General features: G+C 41.0%; 1 protein-coding gene across 1 annotated transcript in view; it reads left to right on the top strand.

Moving 5' to 3' along the window:
- galntl6 (polypeptide N-acetylgalactosaminyltransferase like 6) overlaps positions 1-26,321 on the top strand; it is a 270,730-nt gene that overhangs the window by 71,727 nt on the left and 172,682 nt on the right. Inside the window, exons 4-5 of the mRNA XM_073842600.1 lie at positions 4,673-4,811; positions 12,475-12,641. Of these exons, the coding sequence (XP_073698701.1) occupies positions 4,673-4,811; positions 12,475-12,641 (306 nt within the window). The remainder of the gene's footprint in view (positions 1-4,672; positions 4,812-12,474; positions 12,642-26,321) is intronic.

The following is a 26,321-nucleotide window of genomic DNA, read 5'->3' as shown; positions in this document are numbered from 1 at the left end:
GGCCGATATTGGCTAAAAATAGCTTGATCGGTGAACCCCAAAAGCGCCGATCAAAAAAGCCGATCACTTGACGTAAATTACTCGCGTGACTTTTTCACACGTGCATGCACGGCACACAGGTAAACAACAGCAGAGCGGAGCTTACCAGTGGCAACATGAGTACTAAATTCATTTTGTAAGGGTAGTCTTGTTATTGGGCATGTGACTAAGTTGTGCGTGTACAGAGCGCTGACTGTAGTTTTGGCGGAGAAGACCAAGTTTGCTTTCGGTTTCATTCTCTGCTATCTTCAGTGAGTGGTAAATGTGTGTGCTTGAATGTAAATGCATGTATCTTTCTATACCCGTCATATTGCAATAACGTTACCGCTGTATGTCTGATTGTTGTCATCAGTTCATGTTGTAGTTCAGTTCATATAGAATGAGGAGAAACGTTGCGCGTGTAATTCACGTGCGTATGTTTAGCGCCATTTTATCGCATCGTAATTCTAATGAACGCATATAGATGTTACTGAGGTGAATGTTTATGTTTCCTATATACAGACGGATTTTGATATCGTATTTAATTCAGCCTAAACCACATTTTACTACCTTTATCCTAATGACTGTGCAATGCTGGATAATATAATCCTTACATCATCTTAAAAAGCAGCTATAAATAACAAGCAAAGAACATTTACATTATCAAAGAACTTCATCACTAACTAGTGTAGCCTAGTCTAGTGCGAGGTGCACTTTAAAAAAAACACTCCCGTTATAATCAGTTTATCTATCTACACTGTATGATGAATAAATCTCTTACCCATGCGGTGCGTTAAGGAGATGTGGCCACTCTATGCGTGTGTTCATACCACAGCAAATTTCTGAAGCATCCTAGAACCGACTCTCTGCACTGCATCGCTAAAGTTAGGCGCCTTTTTGACGGATAATAATAATAATCATCTTGCTATCATCAAAGCCATGAGCAACTGGAGATATCTCTAACTATCGTTGATACACCATACTATCGTCTACAACCCTAACTTGGTAGTTCTTCAAGATCTTGACTGTAGCCTATTTCTACAGTTTTTTTTTCCAATATAGTTAATTTAGAGTTAGTTTCATTTCTACAAATGGTGCAAACTCTGCTAGATTATAGATCAAAGATTCACATTCCCCTGCCATTCTGTGATCGGCAGTGATCAGCGATCGGCAGATCATGATCTTGGTGATCGGTAATCGGTGATCGGCCCCAAAAATGCTGATCGGAGCATCTCTAAAAATCACCATCATGAACACACTCACACCATTTCCCAATACTAAATACTATTATTAAAAACTACTATTATTAGTGAAAAAATATTATTTATTGAATAATATTATTTAATATACAACAACAACCATCCTAAAAGTTGCTAGGCAATTTAGTCAAAAGTACAAAGGCAGCACTTAGATATTAAATTTAGCGCTTAGAGATTAAATTTACATAAAATATAACATGATGAGATGTTATAGCCAAAACTATTTGCTCTGGAACAAATAATAGATTAATGAGACCAAAGACTGCCCGTTAGGTTTCTCAAAAAGAAGTATATCTCATGTTTAACCGTTATAGAGACATCATAGCAGTTGGCAAATTCCATAAGATCTGGCAGAGGTAAGGCTGCTCTTGGTGGGTTCATGAGTGCTGAACAGCCACTGACGCCCTGGAGCTCACATCTCCTAAAACATCTAAACAAATTTTCAAACAGACGTTATTTTCATTAACAAACCACATATTTGAGGTCTAAACTAGTATATTCTAACCTAAAAAACTCTTAAAACTACATTCTGTGACACAAAAACAGTATTACATATAAAATTGTAGTGGATTTGAGCATCCGTCATGACCCTTGGTGTGAGAAATACCGCAAGCAGAGTGATACAAACGATGAAATGGTTGGAGTTCCAATATCACTAGAATATCACAGTTCTCTCAGACAATCAGATTCGAGGACCAGAAAGAACTGTTTTCTGTGAGGGGTATTTCATTATAGGGTCATTCCATTACGCCTATGGAATGACCCTATAATGATAAGACTGTGTGTGTGTTGTTTTGTTGCTTTTTTTTGTCAAGTGACATCAAAATATGACAAAAATATCAATAGATGCATTTGACAAAAAAGACAAAGACCCCCTTATGTATTGTTTTGTTTTGAAAACTTTTTTTGTGTACATCAAAGAAAATCTCTTGCATTGAATTTTCTGTTCTCAGCCAGAATGTTTTTTCTGTGTAGATCAGACAAAAGATCTGTCAGAATGCATTCATTACATTGGTAGGATAGTGTTTTTTTGTTGCCTTCAGTCTGTCATGAGAAAATTCCTCATAGGAGTATGAAAATCAAAGGAAGAAAATGGTAGAAATGGTAGAAATTTCGTTACTCTTTGTATAAATATCCTATTTTCTGTGGGGAAGTTAAAGCAGCAGCATGCGAAGTAATTAACATTTTGATCAGTTTCAAATCTCCAGTGCAGGTAAATGAGAGAATATTGCTATCAGCACTCTGTAGACTGTTTGGCTTAGATATGAAATATTAGTTTTTATTAATAATGTCAGTGAGTCATTTGGTTCTAAGTAATTTAAAACTGCATTAATAAACAATTTTGGAATAGTGTTCTCTTAAATATCTACCATATTTAATATTTTCTAATGGCAAAGGAAATAGTTTTACTTTTTTTTTCAAATCGATTAATGCTTACTGTTAGGTGACAGAGAAAAGGCATGTGTATACTTGTTTTGGGAATGCTAGATTTTAGTATACATTTGGCATTTAAACATTCAGGAGAGGATACAATGTTGTTTAATGATTCAGGCAAGCAGCTGTTCTCAGGGAGATATTAGTGGCACTGATCGGTCAATTACCTACTCAGGACATAAGAAAACCATTCAAAGTAGAATTATTTCGAATGGCCTACATTGCTACCAGAGCACTTATTCCCACGTTTCATCAAAAGGTGCATGTCTTCTTAAAACTGAAATGCTATGCACTGCTTCAGACAGTTTGAGACTTGTTTTTAGCACTTTAAAGGGATAACTCTCATCTTCTCACCCTTATGACATTTAAAGCTCACGTGAGTTTTCTTTTCCTGTAGGAAAAAAAGTTTTGCAGAATTTCAACTAGGAATTTAAAATATAGTGGCTTTTTTGTATCAGGAGTAGACTACCATTTAAAAGTTTGGGATCAGTAAGATTTTTAATGTCTTTTAAAGAATATTCTTATGCTCATCAAGGCTTTTACTTCAAAACATACAAAAAAAGTGATATTGTGAAATGTATAAATATATAAATAACTTTCTATTTTAATAATTTTAATTAAATTAATTTTATTCCTGTGATCAAAGCTGAATTTTCAGCATAATTTCTTCAGTCTACAGTGTCACATGATACTTTAGAAATCATTCTAATATGTTGATTTATTATCAGTGTTGAAAACAGTGCTGCCTAATATATTTTTAGAACCTGTGATGCTTTTTTTAGAATTCTTTGATGAACAAAAAGTAAAAAAAAAAAAAACAGCATTTATAATAGAAATCTTTTCTAACAATATTTCAGTAAATAAATCAGTAAATTTGTATTTTTTTTTTTAGTTAATACTTTTTTTTAGCAAAGATGTGTTAAATTGTTCAAAAGTGATAGCAAATGCTTTATTGTAAGAACATATTTTTATTTTGAATAAATGTAATAAATATATTTTATATCTTTTTAGCTTTTTATTCACCAAAGAATCCTAAAAAATATCACAGGTTCCCAAAAAAATATTTGGCAGCACAACTGCATGATGCAAAATAAGCAAAATAGATAATTCTATTAAAAAATCAGCATATTAGAATGATTTCTGAAGGATCATGTGACACTAAAGACTAGGATAATGGCTAATGAAAATTCAGCTTTGCATTACAGGAATAAATTATATTTTAAAGTATATTAAAATACAAACCATTATTTTATATTGTAATAACATTTTGCAATATTACTGTTTTTTTCTGTTTTTGATCAAATTAATGCAGCCTTGATGAGCATAAGAGACTTGTCTCTCTGATCCAGTTAATAGAGGTTTCCTCTCAATACCCTTTATATAATGCTCTTCTTGGATGCTGAATAGCATTGGAATGGCAGTATTTGAAAAATACATTGCATGTGAAAATGAAGCAGCCAAGCACTATGGCCGTAGTTACAAAACACTTTTGTTGTATGGAAAAGAACAGCACATACTGCAGAATAACACTTTTTTGTGGTCCACAGAAGGCTGCATAAGGATTAGAATTACATGAGGGTGAGAAGATGACAGAATTAGAATTTTTATTTGAATATTCCATTAACTACTGATAAGTGGGATTTTCATCAACTGTGACAGACAGACACAGTGGGAAGCGGCTGAAACCATAGTGTACACTGCAGCGCCAGCAGCTCAGTCAGCATGTTGAGCCTTCATACTGGAGTATGTCTGGTCAGCATTCAGGGAAAGGCCAGGCTCATTGGTTAAGTTGTTTCAGCTATTCAGTCATAAAATAATAATAAAATAAATTGTCAGTTTTCACAGCGGTGCCTTCTATCTTTGAAGTGGTGTGTGTTCATTGTTAGTACACACATGCTCACCTTGTCAACATGTTGGCTGTGCTCAGCATGGTTGCTGATGTCTGACCGCATCTGTTTCAGGAAAAGGGGAACATGGGAAACCGTACCCGCTCGCAGAAGACGAGTGTGATGACTCAGTATACAAAGAGAATGGCTTCAACATCTACGTCAGCAACAATATCGCTCTGGACCGCTCTCTTCCTGACATCAGACATCCAAAGTGAGTAGAGCTGATTCTCACAGCATGTTCACAGTAACCAGCCTCCAGAGCTGCACAGCTTGAGCTAGACATCAGCGTTTTAACGATCCGTGGTGGGCCGTACTTACGCAGTGTGTTTTAATTAATGATTTTGTCCTAAATGAGGAATTAATCTAATTAGGATTAATTAGCTTAGTGATTTCAAGGCTGATAGATTTTTTGTTTGCACACCTTTTGCTGTCATATAGCATCAAAACAAGGGAAAACAAGGATAACTTTATCTTTTTTTTCTTTTAGTTTTTTAAATGTTAGCCTAACGCTTTGAGATTTTACCTCAAACATCTTTGAGACCAATACAATTATGACCATACATTTCTTAAAGGGGTCATCGGATGCAAAACTTACTTTTGCATGTTGTTTGAACATTAATGTGTGTTGGCAGATTGTGTAAACAACCACCCTACAATGATAAAAATCCACCCAGTGTTTTTTTTTTAATCTGTAAAAGTAATATCCTCTTAAAATCAGGTCATTCTCAGCTTCTTGTCGGTGTGACGACACACCGCTCCCATGATAGAAAACAGTCCGACTCTGATATTGTGAAGACAAAATGTCTCTAATTGAGCTATTGAGGTGTTCTGTTGTAATAATAAACATACCAGTCATCATTTACTCCTGACATCTGAGCCGCTGAAGACGCAGAGGATTACTTTTGTTTTTGAAAGGAAAGCGCCGATCCCGATCTACATATGCGTCTATGTTCGTGTAAATCATTTGTGACCCTGGACCACAAAACCAGTCATAAGGTTAAATTTGACAAAACTGAGATTTATACATCATATGAAAGCTCAATAAATAAGCTTTCTATTGATGTATGGTTTGTTAGGATAGGACAATATTTGGCTGAGATACATCGATTTGAAATCAGAAATCTGAGGATGCAAAAAAATCAAAAATACTGAGAAAATCACCTTTAAAGTTGTCCAAATTAGGTTCTTAACAATGCATATTACAAATCAAAAATTACATTTTGATATGTTTACAGTTGGAATTTTACAAAAAATCTTCATGGAACATGATCTTTACTCAATTTCTTAATGATTTTTGGCATAAAAGAAAAATCAATAATTTTGACCCATGCAATGTATTTTTGGCTATTGCTACAAATATACCCCAGCGACTTAAGACTGGTTTTGTGGTCCAGGGTCACATTTGTAGCTTCACCCACAGCAGAAGTGAGTTATAAGGGTTTTTTATGCATCTTTGCAAATGGCCTTTCTTAGTAATGTGCTAGTTAGCAAGTTTTACAGCTAAACGTGGCTAAATGCGGCTAAAGTAAACATTACGGCTCGTCATCTCACAGCAGAGAGGGGCGGTGCGAGCAGAGCTCATTAGCATTTAAAAGAACATGCAACAGAATAGCTCGCTCTAAAAAGGCCTGATTTTGACAAGGTAAAAAAGTGTTTTTTATACTACCATTGAGGAATTTTAACCAAAGTGTGTTATAGACTTCTCATTAAGACCCATTAAGACCCTAAAAATTATATCAACTTTATATTATATTATATTATATTGTATTATATTAACTGAGTTAATTACTCAATTACTTAATTACCTCATGCCGTTCCAAATCTTCGGAACACAAATTAAGATATTTGTGATGAAATTCGAGAGCTTTCTGACCCTGCATAGACAGCAATGCAACTGACATCAAGGCCTTTTTGTGCACAAAGAAGAAAAAATAAGCTTTTGATAATTGTTTAATGTAAATGTTTAAAATGTAGATTCATATGAGATGAAGACTGCAGTCATATCAGAAGCCTAATAAAAGCTTATTTATTTTGTGGTGGTTTGGCTCAAGGGAGACAGCATATTGAGATGAGTCGAATATGACTCACTTTATTTCTGTATCCCTAGTTTTATTAAATATAAATTATATATATAAAGAATTATTATTGTAAATAAAAATGTCTAAGTACTTTCTCAAAACAGTTGTGAACATTGCCCATGTTGAAAAAATTTTTTATCAGTGTTCTACAAATATATTAAGCAGCATAACTGTTTTCAACATCAGTAATATTAAGAAATATTCCTTGAGCAGTCAATTGCCACCCTGGAAAACAAAACCAGTCACAAGGGTACATTTTAACCCAAAGGCTGAATAAATAAGCTTTCTATTGATGTATGGCTTGTTAGGATAGGACAATATTTGAGATAGAACTATTTAAAAAATCTGGAATCAGAGGGTGCAAAAAAATCAAAATAGTGAGAAAATCAAAATTAGGTTCTTTGCAATGCATATTACTAATCAACAATTAAGTTTTGATACATTTAAAGTAGGAAATTTACAAAATATCTTAATGGAACATGATTTTTACTTAATATCCTAAACAATAATTTTGACCTATACAATGTATTTTTGGCTATTTCTACCTGTACTACTTAAGACTGGTTTTGTGGTCCATGGTCATTAGAATGATTTCTGAAGGATCATGTGACACTGAAGACTGGATAATAATATTTAGTAATAATATTTCATTATCGGTTTTTACTGTATTTTTGATCAAATAAATGCAGACTTGGTGAATTAGTTCTTTTAAAAATATTAAAGAGCCAAAAATTTTTGAATGGCACGGTCTCATATTTTGACTGTGTTAATAGAAATATCATTCTTATGAACATTTTCCAGCCCAAATGACAATGAATGTGCATGATCATCAGTATTAAAGCATAATGCCAAAAAATTGAGAGCAAGACAGCATTAACGTGGATCACAGTCCATCCATTTAGCAGGATTTGAAGGAGAAGGTCTGGTTTCACACTTCCATCTAAATGAGCTCCTTGATGGATTGATCGTTAATTGTTCTCAGAAGGCTCTGCACCATTACCTTCCCTTGAATGTCTCCACTGCCATGGATTTTCCCTTGGCAAGAACAAATCTCTCTATAACTCATGCACCAAAGAGTCAGTGTCTGAAGGAGGACCGATTCGTTACAGGCTTGTCGATAACTAAAATATAATTTATTCTGCCTGAACAGGCTTAAAGTCCATTTAAGCATCTGCTGGCTTGCCAAGCTTCCAGGCTTTGATAATGTGAATAAATGTGAAGTCTTTAAAACATGTTTTTAGTGCAGGTACAAGGTTAGAGAATATTGCCTGCGACTTCTTGGTGAAAAAGTTTGTCTGTTGCTCGCCTGCTGTTAGCTGTAAAGTTGTGTAAACCCCTTTCAAGCAGTGCAGACAGTGTTCCGGTGAAGAGGCTGGTGTGGGGCTTTTATTTACATCCCCTATAAAAGCCTGTGGCGCTCAGTGTGGAACCTGCCAACAGACAGAATGTGAATAACTGTCTCAGTGCGAGAGCCAGCATGCCCGTGTATTCACTTTTAATGCAGGTAACAGAGAGATACACAGATGCTGCTGCAGCTTCAGTTTGTGCTAACAACAAGCATAAAAAATTGGACAGATTCCATGCCTTCTCAAGTGAAAAATGGCTGGGAGTTTTAAAAACACACATATTGTCTTTTGTATAAATACAATACATTTAAAAACAGCCAAGGTTGACCAAAGTGCTGTACAGAAAGAATAAAACATAAAAATAAAGTAAAACAAGACTACCTAATTTAAAACACATCAACAGTCAAACAATAATCAAACCAATGATCATGGAGTATTGAAAGCGAGAGAGAATAGGTGTGTCTTTAGATCAGATAAGTTCAGATTTAAAAGCAGAAATAGAGGGATCTAATCTTATATGAAGAGGTAGACTGTTCCAGAGTTTTGGACCTGGAGTTGCAAGTGCAATCACCTTGTTTTTTAAGTCTAGATCTAGGCACAATAAATGGACAGAGATCACTGGATCTCAATCTTCTAGAAGGGGTGTATGGACGGAGATTTGTCAGGTACTGAGGGGCCAAACTGTTGAAGACTTTATATACAAATAATAGAATAATCCATTCTATATTTTATAGGTAACCAGTGCAGTTCAGATAAAATTGAAGTTACTGGCTCATACTTGTGGGTCCCAGAGAGTAATCTAGCAGCTGTGTTTTGCACTAACTGTAGATGGGAGAGGAAACACTGAGAAACTAAAAAAAAGGGGTTTACTTCAGAAAGTTGACAAGGATGAAAACAACTACAGGCTTATTGGAAGGAGGTGACTATATATATTTTTGCAAAACAGAAAAAAAAAACGTACCTATTATGTATGAATCATTGCAGTTTCCAGCTGAAATGAAAAGTCCTTTCACACAAAGTATGATTTACAGGTACAGAGTTTTGAATAAAAAAGCCTAATTGTCACACAATTACTTGTAGAATTTTATGTTGCGATTTCAAAACTATTTTAATATCCTGCACGATTTGAAAACTGATACTTTTGAACTGTCGTCACATATACAGCTTCATGCGCATGAGTTTTCAAATTCAGTAGGTTTGCTCTGTAGCTCACGCGATGATAATTGATGAAGAGGTCAGGTACAAACCCTGTGAAACTATAGCTCGACAAAACAGGTCCAATCTGCATAAGGAAGTTAAAATAGCACGACTGCATCAACAAATTTCATGATCCTGGGTAGCGAAAGAAACATGATTTTACAGCATTACTGATCTGTTTGTCGAATTTTAAGTTATGATCAAACAGAACAGAGAGCCAAGGCTTAAGTTCTAAACAGGCCAACAGTGGTTCTAAACCATTTTTATCATTATGGCTTAAAGAAAAATAGATCTGAGTCAGCATATAGATGAAAGGATACTCTATATTTGTTAAAAATGCAAGCCATAGGTAGCATTTACAGGGTGAACAATACCAATCCAAGGATTGATCACTGTGGAACTCCACAATTAAGAGGTATACTAAAGGAGTTCTGGCGATCAATACGAACACTAAAACATCTGTTGATCAGATAGGAACGAAACCACTGTAAAGCCCAGAGTATACTATCTCGGCCCGTTGTTTGACAGTAGAAAATTAAACTAAAATGACAGAACAACAACAACAACAAAATAGCGGAGACTGCAACAACAATAGATGCTCACATTTACACATTATGAGCAAGGGGGTATGAGATAGTCTAGATTAAAAGAGTTAAAAAATATTTGTTATCAGTCATAGGTTATGGGGAAAATAGAGCAGACACTGGACATGGATGAAGCTTTCTAGAGTGCATGTGTTGACCGCCCGTTTAGACCGCCCATGTTCACGCACAACATCATAGGTATGCACATATACGCTAGAGCAGTGTGTCTCAAACTTTTTACAGTGGCGTACCCCCTGAGGTAATAAACATTCTTCTGAGTACCTCCACTGAGACTGAAGGGAAAATGTCACCCTTTAAATTGATTTACACATGCATTTTTTTACCTTTTATAGTGTCATATTTTGTCCTATTCTTAACATTCTATTAAGTGTATTATTTATATACTAAAAAAAGCAATGAATTATGGAAAAAATTAGGCGATTAGATTTAAAACTAAAATTGCCAGTAGGTGGCGGTAAGTCACTGTCTTAAAGAGCGAGGCGTCGTCTTTCATTCATTCAAATATTAAGGAAGCAAATGGCTGTAGCGTCAGTTCACTGATTCTCTGAATTGTTCAAAGCTGGAGTTTTTTCATTAACGAACCACTGTTAAACCATTGTGGTTTAAACTGTTATAAAAAAATCAACATTTGCAATCGTTTGGATATTCAGAGAAAACTGCATTCTTGCTTGTATTTTAAATATGAAAAATAACTTGCACAGGGTATGCTTCTGTATCAAAGAGAGTTTATTAAGTCTTTAGGTACAGTCTGTGTCATTTTTTTTTCTTTGCTATTAAGTGCTACAAATCTACTTTAAAGACACAATGAACAATAGCACAATTTGCTAAAGCAGCATACTCTTTAGGCATTTTATCATGCGCATGCTGCTGGTGTTGATACAGTCACTTTTGAGTGCAAAAGATGAGGTAATTTAATGTCATTTTAATGTTTATGGCACTCCCATTTTCCTGTTTTGTTATAAAAGCGGCATTTTGCATGTGATAAAATTAATACTCGGTTTTAATGCTACTTTTAATTGGTGTAGAATTAAATGAATGGCAAAGCTTAGGATTTTGTTCACGTACTCCCTTTTGTCACCTCACGTACCCCAGTTTGAGAACCATTGCACTAGAGTACACATACAAAAACTATGCATATATGTATACTTTTTGTACTTCGCATACAAAACGAAGTAAATGAAATATACTTTTTTCATTTTGGCTTAAGACTGTGCCACAAAGGCAAAAACAAAACACATCGTAATTTTTTTTTTTAAAGTATCAAGTTTTCACCCAAAAAAAAAAAAAATATATATATATATAAATAAATAAAAAATAAGCAGCACAATTTTTTTAACACTAATATTAGAAAATGTTTCCTGAGCAGCAAATCAGCATATTAGAGTGATTTTGACAGGGTTATGTGACACTGAAGACTGGAGTAATGGCTGCTGAAATGGCTGCTCAGCTTTGCATCACATGAATAAATTGCATTTTTTTACTGCAGGTTTTTACTGTATTTTGATTAAAAAAACCTTGGTGAGCATAAGAGTCTTCTTTCAAATACATTAAAAATCACACACACACACACACACACCTCTTACAAACATTTATTTTTTGTCTTTACCCTAAATGTAAAAGTTATTTTAATCAAAATATGGATTGTTGAATGAAGGCTAAAGCAAAAACAAACAAACAAACAAACAAACATAAGAGATGCTATTTAAGGGCCACAAGGAAGGACAGGAATTGTAAACAACATTTTAACAGTGACGCATTTTTATCATTGAAAAAGAAATCTAGATTTTAGAGCACAACACACTTCTCTTTCTACAAAATACCATAGCCCAGATCCTGAGCTGTGGTGTTTTCAGGCAAATAAATATTCTTTAATAGCGTTTTGGAGCATTTGCCGTGTATGACAGTTGTATGTTTCAGTAATGCACATGACACTGTCTGCCTATTACTATGCAAATCGGATGCCTTTTTCTTCCTGAACTGTATTTCATTAGTAGACTGATCTGACAGGTCAGACAGGGCTGTTTTAGATGCTGGCTCCTCTCCAGAATCCATTCGTTCACCATGGTGGTTCTCTCAATACTGTATTTTTGTTTTCTGTCATTTTTTTCTCCACCTCCATAGAAGTGAAATGTTAATAAACCATGCAGCACCCTGAGAATGATTATTATATGGAGGTGTATGAATTAGGGCCGGCTTGTCAAGTTTGTCAGGGTGCTGAGTTAGAGAGATCGGTGTAAGCCATAAAGTGCCACTTCATCTGTCAGTGCCGGCTTTGTCGGAGCTCAATTAGCATGCAGATTTCTGAATGCTTTATGAGCACACTGGGACTGAAGGACCTCTCAAAACATTGATTTATGATCCGAGCTCCATCGCCGTTGCCCACGGCGTTGGGGCGGCCCATGTGGGTCCTTTTGTTTTCAAATAATGTTTTTACAGTTTGGCAAGATCTAGTGCGACAAGATTTGTATTTCACACATCATTGTTCTGAAGAGGCTTACGCGATGTTGGGAGTGTTTGTTAAGTGTCTTACAATATGTGGATTATACGTTGATGCACCGATCAAGCATTTTATATAAAGCATAAGTAGATCCAGTGGTGTTTGCCTGGCTCTCCATCAAACTTACTCTCTCATTCTTTATTTTCTGTAGCTGTAAGCAGAAGCTGTATCTTGAAAACCTCCCAAACACCAGTATTATCATCCCGTTCCATAACGAAGGCTGGTCCTCTCTGCTCAGGACCCTCCACAGCATCACCAACCGCACACCCGACCACCTGATCGCAGAGATCATACTGGTAGATGACTATAGTGACAGAGGTAAGTGGCAGAGCTGTTCTTTCTCTCTCAGAGCATCTGCTTGACATCAGGGCAGTTTCTGGTATCTTTGTGCATTAGCTGCTCAAAATGAATTTTGAATAGAGCTTTGCAGCACTGGGTGCTTGAGTGCAACAAAAAGGGTTTTTTGTCATTTAGAGAGGTAGACTGGGCTTTGTTGTTTATTGGAAACAGAATTGCTGTTGAATGACAATTACAGTGGCACAACTGTGTGTTTCTTCAAATGGTAGGGGCACCTTTATTGAAACTGGATTGGTCTGCACAGTGCCCAACAGTGTATCGACTGCCATTATTTGGCTGACAGCCTGCACCGGTTTGAGTTAAAAATCTTTGTTTGTGTTATACTGAAGAAACAAAGTCACCTACATCTTGGATGCCCTGTGGGTAAGCAGATAAACATCAAATTTTCATTTTTGGGTGAACTATCCCTTTAAGTAAAGATCATGTTCCATGAAGATATTTTATAAAATTCCTACCATAAATATATCAAAACTTGATTTTTGATTAGTAATATGCATTGCTAAAAACTATATTTGGACAACTTTAAAGGCAATTTTTTTTTGTAGTTGTATTTTGGCTGTCCTAACAAATCATACATCAACGGAGAGCTTATTTATTCAGCTTTAAGATAATGTATAAATCTAAGTTTCAAAAAATGCACCGTTGTGACGTTTTTGTGGTCCAGTGTCACAATTCAGAAAAAAAGAGGAAAAAAGAAAAGAAAAAAAAATTAATTACGGGCAGAATTATTTATTGTAAATCATGCCACATAGGGACGTGTAATTTTTGGAAAAACTGATGTGAAAAAATAACAATTTATTTATTTGCTATATTTTAAAGGGATAGTTCACCCAAAAATGACAATTAACCCAATATTTATTCACTCTCAAGTCATCCTTGGTGTATATGACTTTCTTCTTTCAGACAAATCCAATCTGAGTTTTATTTAAAAATGTCCTGGCTCTTCCAGGCTTTATAATGGCAGTGATTCAATAAAGTGCATCCATCCATCATAAAAAGTACTCCACATAGCTCTGGGGGTTTAGTAAAGACCTCCTGAAGCAAATCCATTTGTTTTTGTAAGAAAAATATCCATATTTAAAACTTTATAAACCGAAATCTCTAGTTCCCGCTAACTGTCGTAAAGTCAAACCAAAATTTATTCAGACACCTTCAACATTTCTCACATTATCACAGTTTATTTGCTATAGTTTAAAGAATGGTAATAAAATATGACAAGAACTCAGAGTTAAACTGTGTCAGAACAAATTCGTCTTTGATAGAAAGGTATGTAATGGATAACAATCAACCAAAACTTATTCAGACATCTGTTAGTATGACAATATTAACACAGCTATTAATACTTTGTTGACCAATTGGTGTAAAATGGTCGATTTAGCAATTAAAGAAAAAAACACTTAAGCAAAACATTGTGAAAGTTTTAGATATAAATATTTTCTTACACAAACACATTGATTCACTTCAAACGGCCTTTATTAAACCCCTGGAGCCATGAATGCACTTTATTGGACTTCAAAATCTCAACACCCATTCATTGCCATTATAAAGCTTGGAAGAGCTAGGATGGCTTGAGGGTGAGTAAATCATGGGATAATTTTTAATTTTCTGTGAATTATTCCTTTAATATAAATGTATATATAATGTATTATAAATTAATATATAATAAAATATTACATGTATGTTTCCTGAAGCTTTTGCTTCTTCATATATACCATATTATTATGTCTTTGCCTTTTTAGTCTTATTTTCCATAAAAAGTAGTAAGTAGAACACATTCCACTCATTGTAAGATTTCTGGTGGTGGAATGTAGTAAGATCCATCAGGATCACGTCTCGTCTTGGAAACACATGGATAGCATGCTGTTGAACACTACAGTGCCAATACTCCATCCTTTGGAACAGCATCCCAATACCTCACGCAATAAATCAGCAAGACCATCCCACCACACAATGCCCCTCTGTATTACAAGACATCTCAGCCAATAGCATTCCATCTCACTGCTGGGCACGCATCACTCCTGTAGTGAAATAACAGGAGCACAATAGCGAGTGTGTACTTCACTCTGGCCTGCTCTGTTCCCATTACAATAGTCATGTCCAGCTGAAATGAGCTGCCATTAGACTGAGAGGCATCTTGCATTGTTTGGCTTATGATGATAAACAAGGTTTTTTTTGATAACACAGATTTGTTGTCTGTGTTGGCCTGTTCATACATTGTAATACAGTGCTAATTGCTAATCAATAAAAGGCCAGTTGGCATGGATACTGTAGATCTGCAGGGTTCTGTATGTGTGTGTTTAAAAGAGAGTAACTCTGTTATGCTAATCAATGCAAGCTCATTGGTCATTACTTGTTGTTGATGAGCTCATATGAGACACAGATTCCCTCTCAACAGATTTTTGACCTAGAGCAAGAGTAGCAATGAACTCTCAAAGCACAGAAAATGTCAGACTTCTGGCATCCTGTTGCAGTCATTTAAACCCGGATCCTTCATTGGAAAAAAAGCTAAATCTCCGTATCCGTCCAGTGCTTGTATGAGTCATTTATGTGGTTTAAAGAGTTTTTTTTTTTGTTTTTTTTTTGCCAGACGTATTGCTTATTTTCTGTGACAAACATTTGTCAGTTTCCTCTAGCAATAAGAGGCAATTTCATCGGCCAGTCTACAGGAAAAAAATGAATTAGCTTTCCAATACTGCAAAAATGATTTGGTAGTTACATTTCACTCAGACTAAAGATTGACCAATAATGTCCAAGTGCATTTCAGAGGAAATAAGCACCTGTCAGTAGCGTCACCACTCCCTCTAACTGCACGCTCTCTGCACAAACACACAGAAGGTTGTGTACAGCTGGTGGCCTTTTTGTCTGGACAGTCGCTTTTAAAAATGTCCAGTACCATCAATCACAGCTGCAAAAAAACGAGCGAGATCTAATTAGCATAGAAGAGAGGACCGTCCAGAATGATTGACAGAGAGCCACACTTCTGCCACTCATAATCACAGGCTCTAAACAAAACCAGATATGAAGTGGAAATTAAGTGGGTGGAAGTTATTGATTCCCCCATCTTCTTTCTCTTCAGCAGCACTCATGATATCCATTAGGGCTGGGCGATATAAAATCACAATAATTTTCAGCCTTTTGATAATATATTTTTTTTATTCTGCTACAAAGAATAAAGCTGTAATTTGAAGCAAACAGCCACTGTAGCCAAGTAGATTCAGTTGTTTTAAGTACAACACACATGGATGAATACAAAAATACGTAAACAACAGTATTTCAGAATCAGAAAGAGCTTTATTGACAAGGGTGTTTACATACACAAGGAATTTGTCTTAGTGTTAGGAGCTTCCGGTACAGAAAGTACAAACATAGTGCAGACATACATAAAATTAAGGTAATAAAACACTAAAATTAGAGAGAACAGAAAATAAATTATAAATAACAATAGTAATAAAAATATACATAAAAAAAGAAAATGTCCATAGACAGAACTTATTTAGTTATACAGTCAAGACCGAAATTATTCATACCCCTGGCAAATTCTAACTTAAAGATTCATTTTATTCAACCAGCTATTATTTTTTTTGACCGGAAATGACACAGGCTTCTCCCAAAAGATAATAAGACAATGTACAAGAGACATCATTGTGGAAAAAAATATATATTTCTCAGCTTTTATTTACATTTGAACAAAAAGTGGCATGTCCAAAATTATTCATACCCTTTGCAAACTGCCACACTCTATGGGAAAATCCAAAGTTCTATACCATTTCAAATAGTCCAAGCTGTTCTAAAGCATCCTAATTACCCTGATTCATTGGGAACAGCTGTTTTAATCAACTCAACAGGTGAAAAACAGAAGCTCTCTGCTTTTGGTTTGTGGACAGTCATGGCTAAGACAAAGGAGCTCACTGAGGACCTGCGGCTATGCATTGTGGCTGCTCACAAGTCAAGAAAGGGCTATAAGACCATCTAAGACAATCTAAATGTTTTGAAGTTCCAGTGGCTGCAGTGCAAAGTATTATTCAAAAATACAAGACGTTCCGCACTGTGAAAAATCTCAGAGGACGTGGTCGGAAGCCAAAAGTGACACCTGTGCTGGCCAGGAGGATAGTGAGAGAGGTAAAAAAGAATCCAAGGATCACCACCAAGGCCATCCTGATGACTCTGGGTTCTGCTGGTGGCAACATCTCAAGGCAGTCCAACGGACACTGCACACTGCTGGGTTCCATGGACGCAGACCAAGGAGGACACCACTTCTCCAGATTGAATTGTTTGGCCACAATGATGTAGCTTTCATTTGGCGTAAAAAAGGAGAAGCCTTCAACCCTAAGAACACCATCCCCACTGTCAAACATGGTGGTGGGAACCTAAGGTTTTGTAAGTGTTTTTCAGCCGGTGGACCAGGGAACCTAATCACAGTAAACGGCACCATGAAAAAGGAGCAATACATCAAAATTCTCAACAACAACATCAGGCAGTCTGCAGAGAAACTTGGCCTTGGGCACCAGTGAACATTTCAGCATGATAATGACCCAAAACACACAGCAAAAATGGTGAAGAAATGGTTAGCAGACAAAAACATTAACGTTTTGCAGTGGCCCAGCCAGAGTCCCAACTTAAATCCAATTGAGAATCTGTGGAGGGAGCTAAAGATCAGAGTGATGGCAAGGAGACCCTCCAACCTGAAAGAGTTGGAGCTCATCGCTAAAGATGAATGGGCAAAAATACCAGTGGAGACATGCAAAAACTGGTCAGCAATTATAGGAAGCGTTTGATTGCTGTAATAGCCAATAAAGGCTTTTCTATTGATTATTAAGAAGGTTATGAATAATTTTGAACATGCCACTTTTTGTTTAAATGTAAATGTAAAAGATGAGTAATATTTTTTTTTTTCCAGAATGATGCCTCTTGTACATCATCTTATTATCTTCTGGGAGACGTCTGTGTCATTTCTAATAAAAAAAAATAAAGAAAAACTTGCTGGTTGAATAAAAGTAACTTTAAGTCAGAATTTGCCTGGGGTATAAATAATTTCGGGCTTGACTGTATATAAATTGTTTTCATGTATCATGCCACACTATTTCTGTAAACTTTTTTGAGTGCTGACAAATGTTAGAACACATTAAAATCATTAAAAAAAAGAAAAGTTTTGAATTGATCTCTTTTTGAACTGATTTATTTACTAAATGTAACACCTTTTTGCTTCTAAAAATCAGTCATTTCAGTCAGAGATACTTTTATAACATTGTCTTTAAAGGATTGGTTCACTTCCAGAATAAAAGTTACCTGATAATTTACTCACCCTCATGACATGTTCATGTCTTTCTTTCCTCAGTCAAAAGGAAATGAAGGTTTTTGAGGAAAACATTCCAAGATTTTTCTATATATAGTGGATTTCAATGGGAATCCGCAGGCTGAAGGTCTAAATTGCAGTTTCAGTGCAGCTTCAAAGGGCTCTATATGATCCTAGACGGGGAATAAGGGTCTAGTGGAGCAAACTGATCAGTCATTTTCTAAAAAAAACGTCTTGGTTACGTATGTAACCCTCGTTCCCTGAAGGAGGGAACGGAGACGTCACGTCGGAGACCGACGAATTGGGATATCGCTTTAGAGATACCAATCCTCTTCGTGTGTAAACTAAACGAGCCAATGCACATTGGCATGCATGATTGCATCCAGCTGTCGCTGATCACAGCGTGAGCATAAATACACAGCAGGTGCAATGCATAGACAGGATTTCGCTGAGGAGCCGAGCTTGGGTCCGGCCGCACAGCGGTGGTACAGCAGCTGAGGCGACGGGACGTGACGTCTCCGTTCCCTCCTTCAGGGAACGAGGGTTACATACGTAACCAAGACGTTCCCTCTCAGTCGGTCTCTACGACGTCACGTCGGAGACCGACGAATTGGGATCCCTAGCAAAGCGCCGCAGCTGCTGCCCCCCTCCAGTGTCCTGAGCAAGCCACCTGGCCTCCAATTTTTGCTAAGGCCAAGGGCGGATCAGAAAAGACCAGTCACTGTATAACATAGCACTACCTACTTAGTGAAGCTGGAGCACTGGGAACGTGCGGAGCTCCCACCCATCCCGGAGGAGGTTCGGAGCAATACGCATATGGCTCAATTAGGACATATGGAAGAATGGAGGTGATTGAACCCTCGTGAAGATGGTAGAAGGTTACCGGGGAAACACGGCCTCTGTGGGTACCGTGGAAGACATATGGGATTCACTTAAGTCTCTCATGTATCCTAAGCCTTCTATCGGTTCTAAAGATTCATCGAGAGAGGCCTGGCGCCTAGACGCTCCGCTACGTCTGGAGCCGAGGAAGGAGGACTCGACAGGGTCTTCATGGACACTCTGGAGAAGATAGCAAGCCGACCTGAGCCAGTGCCTCTCAGTGCTTCTACCCGTTTGAGGTGAGAACACAGGAGGAGACTGGCTCTACACGAAGGCTATAAAACCTAGCGAACGTGTTAGGGGTCGCCCAACCCGCAGCTCTACAAATGTCAGATAGCGAGGCGCCACGAGCCAGCGCCCAGGAGGATGCAATACTCCTAGTAGAGTGAGCTCGCAACCTGAGCGGGCAGGGCACGCCCTGAGCTTGATAAGCCAAGGCGATGGCATCCACTATCCAGTGTGCCATCCTCTGCTTGGAGACGGCCTTCCCCTTCTGCCGTCCTCCGTGACAAATAAAGAGCTGATCTGAGGTCCTGAAGCTTTGCGTCCGGTCGACGTAGCATCTTAATGCTCGGACGGGACAAAGCAAAGCTAGGGCTGGGTCTGCCTCCTCCGGGGGCAGCGCTTGCAGGCTCACCACTTGGTCCCTGAAGGGAGTAGTGGGAACCTTGGGCACGTAGCCAGGCCGGGGCCTCAGGGTTACCTGGGAATCTGCCGGCCCGAACTGAAGGCACGAATCGTCGACCGAAAACGCCTGCAGGTCCCCTACCCTCTTGATGGAGGCCAATGCCAGCAGGAGCAGAGTCTTCATAGAGAGATACTTCAGCTCGACTGACTGTAAAGGCTCAAAGGGGACCCGCTGTAGTGCTGTGAGCACCAGAGACAGGTCCCAAGAGGGTACGGAGGGGGGCCTAGGAGGATTTAACCTCCTGGCTCCCCTGAGAAACCTGACGACCAGGTCGTGCCTACCTACTGACCTTCCTTCAACGGGGTCATGGTTTGCAGAAATAGCGGCTACATAGACCTTAAGGGTGGAGGGTGACAGCCTACGCTCCAACCCTTGCTGCAAAAAGGTAAGCACGACTCCGACCGAGCATCTTCGGGGATCCTCATTTCTTGAGAAAGCCCATTCGACGAACAGGTTCCACTTCAAGGCGTAAGCATGTCTCGTGGATGCAGCTCTCGCCGAAGTGATGGTGTCTACCACTCCTTGGGGTAGATCACTCAGAACCTCCGCGTCCCGTCCAGGGACCAGACATGTAGTTTCCAGAGGTCTGGACGCGGGTGCCACAGGGTGCCCCGTCTCTGAGTCAGTAAATCCTTCCTCAGAGGAATCCGCCAGGGAGGGGCTGTCGCGAGGAGCATCAGTTCTGGGAACCAGGTCCGAGTAGGCCAGTAAGGCGCCACTAACAGGACCTGCTCCTCGTCCTCCCTGACCTTGCACAGTGTCTGCGCGAGAAGGCTCACTGGGGGAAACGCATACTTGCGAAGGCCCCGTGGCCAGCTGCATGCCAGGGAGTCCGTGCCGAGTGTACCCTCGGTCAGGGAGTAAAAGAGCTGGCAGTGGGACGTCTCTGGAGAAGCAAACAGGTCTACCTGAGCTTTCCCGAAACGTCTCCAGATCAGCTGGACCGACTGGGGATGGAGTCTCCACTCTCCGGGAAGCGCAGCTCGTGAGAGCTCGTCGGCTGCACGGTTGAGCAAACCCGGAATGTGAATGGCACGAAGCGACCTCAGATGCTTCTGACTCCAGAGGAGGAGAGAACGGGCGAGCTGCGACATGCGACGGGAGCGTAGACCACCTTGTCGGTTGATGTACGCAACGGTCGCAGTGTTGTCCGTACGGACCAGCACGTGTTTGCCTCGAAGGCGCCCTTTGAGACGGTTCAAGGCAAGACGTACTGCCAGCAGCTCTAGGCAGTTGATGTGCCAGTGTAGCTGGGGGCTCGTCCAAACCCCCGACACTGCCTGCCCGTTGTACGTGGCTCCCCAACCGGTGGTGGAGGCATCCGTGTGTACCACAGCGTGCCTGGAGACCTGTTCTAAGGGAACTCCTGCCCGAAGAAAAGCTAGGTCTGACCACGGGGTGAAGGTTAGGCGACAGGCCGAGGTTACTTTGACCCGGAGAGTGCCGCGCTGCCACGCTCTCCTCGGGACTCGGCCATGAAGCCAGTGCTGAAGTGGTCTCATATGGAGCAGGCCAAGCGGTAAAACTGCCGTAGCTGCTGCCATATGCCCCAGGAGCCTCTGAAACTGTTTCAGTGGGACCACTTCTCTGCTCTTGAACGTATTCAAGCAGTTCAGCACCGACTGAGCCCGCTCTTGCGTGAGGCGAGCTGTTTGGCTGACCGAGTCCAGTTCCACACCAAGAAAAGAGATCCTCTGCACGGGGGAGAGTTTGCTCTTTTCCCAGTTGACCCGAAGGCCCAAGCGGGCGAGGTGTGCCAACACCAGGTCCCTGTGTTCGCATAACTGCTCTCGAGAGTGTGCTAGTATCAGCCAGTCGTCGAGGTAGTTGAGGATACGAACGCCCTGTTCCTTGAGGGGAACAAGGGCCGCCTCCGCGACTTTCGTGAAGACACGGGGGGAGAGGGACAGCCCGAAGGGCAGGACCTTGTACTGATATGCTCTGCCTTCGAACGCGAACCGCAGAAATGGTCTGTGGCGCGGAAGGATCGAAACATGAAAGTACGCGTCCTTCAGGTCGATCGCTGCGAACCAATCCTGGGGACGAACACATCTGAGGATGTGTTTTTGTGTGAGCATTCTGAAAGGTAGCTTGTGAAGAGCTCGATTCAAGATGCGCAGGTCCAGGATCGGTCGTAAACCGCCGCTTTTCTTGGGTACTATGAAGTAGGGGCTGTAAAACCCTGTCTTCATATCGGCTAGAGGGACCGGCTCTATTGCTTTCTTCGCCAGCAAGGTAGCAATCTCTGCCCGTAGGACAGGGGCATCTGCTACTTTCACTGTAGTGAAGTGGATGCCCCTGAACCGAGGCGGACGCCGGGCGAACTGAATCGCGTAGCCGAGCCTGATGGTCCGGAGGAGCCAGCAAGACGGACTGGGAAGCCCTCTCCAGGCCCCCAGCCAACGTACAAGAGGGACCAGCGGGACCACTGACGTACCTGCGGGGGGGCAGCGAGGTGGAACGCAGGGACCCCGCTCGGGCGTCTCTATGCCGGTCCGAAGCGGGGTCAGAGTGTCTGTGTGTGGTGTGTGCAAGACATTTACCTGCGTTCTGGCAGCTGGTGCGTGAGTAGTCCGTCTTACCGCACTCTCCAACCGCCCAGCGCCATTTGCTGGCGGGAGGGGAGAGGGGGTGAAGCCCGGGGCTAACCCGTGCAACACCCGCTGTCCCCTCTGGGGACCCAGAGATAGTAGAAACTGCTCTTTTATTGAAAATTTGGGTGTCACCGACCGTGAGGCCGATGACGGGTTTCTTAAAAGAAACTTTTTTAAAGGAAACAAAAGATTCTCCGCCCGGCCCTCCTCCGGGGGAGGGAGTGGTGCGATCACCATCTCCCGAAGAGCAGCTTCCTCCATCTCTGGGTCGCCCGTCTCAGGGACGCTTGTTCTTGCGTTTCCCACTGGTCTTGGTGGGAGCCTGGACGGGCGGGGCGGCCGCCCTGGGACCGGCTCCACGGCGCCGCCGTGAAGGCTGCTGCGCAGGCTGCTGTGGAGCGGGGGCGGAGGCAGGGGGCCGCCCTCGGCGACGAGCAGACCGAGGTGCCGCCGGCGGCTGGGTGGAGGCAGCAGCGGGAGCACGCCGGGGCAGGATATGACTGATGGCCTCAGTCTGCTTCTGGGCGGCCGAAAACTGCTGGGCGAAATTTTCGACCGCGTCGCCGAAGAGGCCGGTCTGGGACACGGGGGCATTCAGGAACCTGACCTTGTCTGCTTCCCTCATGTCGGCCAGACACAGCCAGAGATGGCGTTCCTGGACCACCATCGTGGACATCGCACGACCCAGAGACCGCGCCGTAACCTTCGTCGCTCGTAGCGCGAGGTCCGTAGCGATACGGAGTTCACGTAGAACTTCCGGGTCGTGACCACCCTCGTACAGGTCCTTCAGTGCCTGGGCCTGATGGACCTGTAACAACGCCATAGCGTGTAGGGCGGAGCCAGCAGCGCCACAAGCCGTGTAGGCACTGCCGATCAGAGCCGACGAGTGCCTACAGGCCCGGGAGGGGAGCAACGGGTTGCCCCGCCAAGTGGAAGCGGCGCCGGGACACAATTGCATCGCCACCGCACGCTCCACCGGCGGGACAGCCGCGTACCCCCGCGCTGGTCCGCCATCAAGGGTGGTGAGGGAGGACGTGCCACTGGAGCGGTTTCTGGCAGTAAAAGGTGCCGTCCACGTCCCAGTAAGCTCGTCATGCACCTCCGGGAAGAAGGGCACTGGGGTGGGACGCTGAGAACCAGCGCGGGCCACCCCAAGATACCAGTCATCCAGCCGAGAGGGGTCGGGACGTGATGGAGGGTTCCATTCAAGCCCTACCCTCTCGGCGGCCCGGGAAAGCATAGCCATCATTTCGGGGTCGGTATCCGGCACCGCTGACCGCCCAGTAGACGGCAGCGATCCGGAATCGTCCTCCCCCGAGAAGTCTGGCTCACCCCCCGATGCAGCGATTGACATCCGGTCGTCAGGGGGAGCCCCAAAAGTAATGAGCGGTACCTCACGAGGAGGACCCGAACACTCTTCTGGGAGCTCCGGATGGAACGGACTGTCGGTGGAAGGAGGAACCCCCAGCGGATTATCCGCCGGGAAATTCCCCACCGTCACCGTCAGACCAGTCAGCCCTCTGCCAGAGGTAGAGTCCCCCCGGCGTTTGCCGGGGGGAACGGTAGATCTGGGCAGAGGAACTGGCACCCCGCCCCTTTGCAGGAAGCGGAGTCTGGTCCGCAGCTCCGTGATGGACATGCCGCCGCAATGACAGCATGACTCATCCACAAACGCCGCCTGAGCGTGCTCAATACCCAGACACGTCAGACAGCGATCGTGACCATCACCTGGCGCCAGGTAACGACCGCATCCAGAAACGCACGGGTGAAACGGCATTGTGTTTCAAACGCCTCGTCTTTAAAAAGACGTTCACCCGTGATACTCTTTTAGAAACTGCTCTAGTGCTGAAGCACACAGGGGAGATGGCCGCAGCGACACAGAAGGCAGGTAGTGCAATCCTTGACTGCGCGCTCTTTCCACCCACAGGAGACCACCACCGCTGACGCGCCGTACCGCCAACACCGCAGTAAGAGTTCTTTTTTGTAGAAATGGCTCGTTGCGTCTCTCTCGAAGAAGATCGGCTCCGATGCGAAATGCTGTCTATGCATTGCACCTGCTGTGTATTTATGCTCACGCTGTGATCAGCGACAGCTGGATGCAATCATGCATGCCAATGTGCATTGGCTCGTTTAGTTTACACACGAAGAGGATTGGTATCTCTAAAGCGATATCCCAATTCGTCGGTCTCCGACGTGACGTCGTAGAGACCGACTGAGAGGGAACAAAACATTTATGTACATTTTAACCACAGATGCTCCTCTTGGACTAGCTCGACTTCACAATTACGTAGTCATGTTGGAAATGTCACGCATTTACAAAGCAAACATGCAAAGAAAGTCAAACGCCCTTTACAAAAAAAAGGTAAAACAAGGATGTTGGATGATTTTAAAGTTGGAGGAGAAAATGACCCTACCTTTTTCAACCGGAGTACATAGACAAAGATCTAACCGCATGTTATTACATATAGCAAGACGAGCATTTGTGGTTAAATGTATACACCTTTTTATTTCATTTTTTAGAAAATGACTGATTGTTTCGCTAGATAAGACCCTTATTCCTTTCCTGGGATCATGTAGAGTCCTTTGAAGCTGCATTGAAACTGCAATTTGGACCTTCAACCCTTTGGCTCCCTTTGAAGTCCACTATATGGAGAAAAATCCTGAAATGTTTTCCTCAAAAACCTTAATTTCTTTTCAACTGATATATCATATCTTTCAAAAGATATGAACAATGTGGGTAACTTAGGGGTGAGTAAATGATCACAAAATTTTTATTATGAAAATGTGGCAAAGCAGAAATACATTAAAATCATTGCAATATTAACCATAATTTTATATTAAAATGGCAAAGAAATTGCAACTGATTTCATTTAATTTATTTTACTTCTTCAGGCAGACACTTACCTTTTAATATTAGTATATGACCCAGCCCTAATATTCATGGAGTTAATTTTAAAACATCTCTGAATAGACCCTCATGAAAAGACCACAGAGGCGCTCCTGACTTGTACTGTGTGATTAATTTTCATGAATATGTAGAGCATTTGTGTTTCTTCGACTCTGCTTGTGTAAAGTATTTTTAGAGCGCCGCTAAAGTGGAAGCTCTGCTGGTGTCTCTCTCGCTGCCAGCCTGGCTCGTCTTGAAGATAAGCATTTCCACCATGTCTCACTCTGTGCAAAAGAGGCCTTGCTGGGCTCTCATTAATTGTGGATCCAAATTAAATTCATGCCATGCATTTAATTAATTGAGAAATGCCCTCGTCAAGAAAGCTCACAGTGGCATTCAGTAGCGTGAAGGTGCTTCATCATTGCGCACATTTTGTTGTTCTTTCTTTGGCCCGGATGACTTGTTAAGCCTTCCAGAATGTTTCTTTTTGCTTGTGTGTTTAGCTAAGCTAGAAAGTCAACTGCGTGATGATTACATTCGTATTCCCTTTAATAGATAGTATTCAATTAGAACATGTAATTAAAGCTCTTTTCTAATGAGCCTATGTTAAATGGCTTGCTTGAAAGATGACATTTATATGAAGGCAGATACAACACATGCAAGTCAGCATTCATTTTCTATTAAGGCTAATTAAACCGCTGCCATCATTGCATGGGCATGTGCATTCATGCAGTAAATCAGTATTTGTGACCATTATATTGATAAATGCAAAGGCCTATGCTCACAGTTGTTTCTGTTTGAATAGGGTGAAAGATAACCAGTGTACAGTATATTAATTTTTTAACTGTCACCCCCACTTTTGAACAAACGTGAAAATGCACTATCCAAACTTAAACTGTTATAATTTGTCGAATACATTTGTAATATGATTTTGAAGTATAATTTCCAACGCAATGATGCAATTCTAATAACGTCTGATTTTAAAATGCTTTCAATTGATATATAATTTATGATGATTTCTAAAGCGTGATAGAGAAAAAGGCAATGAAAAAAGACTTTTTGTGACAAAGGTCAGAACTCCTGTTATGATGTAGATTTTTAAGGTGCACTCTTGTCATGAATTAATCTATAACTGTAATCTATTTAGGAGACCTTTTCAAAGAAATGTAGTTTGTCATATTTGTAATAGAGTGAAGTAAACTTAAGAGTCCCTCTGAGGGCAAAAGTGACAGTTAAGAGGTAAAAAAAAAGCTTAATGTGATTTATTTCTCTGATGGCAGAGCTAAATTTTCAGTGTCAC

The sequence above is a fragment of the Garra rufa genome, chromosome 6 (genome assembly GCF_049309525.1).
Source record: "Garra rufa chromosome 6, GarRuf1.0, whole genome shotgun sequence".
Classification (NCBI taxonomy): domain Eukaryota; kingdom Metazoa; phylum Chordata; class Actinopteri; order Cypriniformes; family Cyprinidae; genus Garra; species Garra rufa.
Note: the sequence above shows the minus strand (reverse complement) of the source record. Positions and strands in the feature narration are given on the sequence as shown.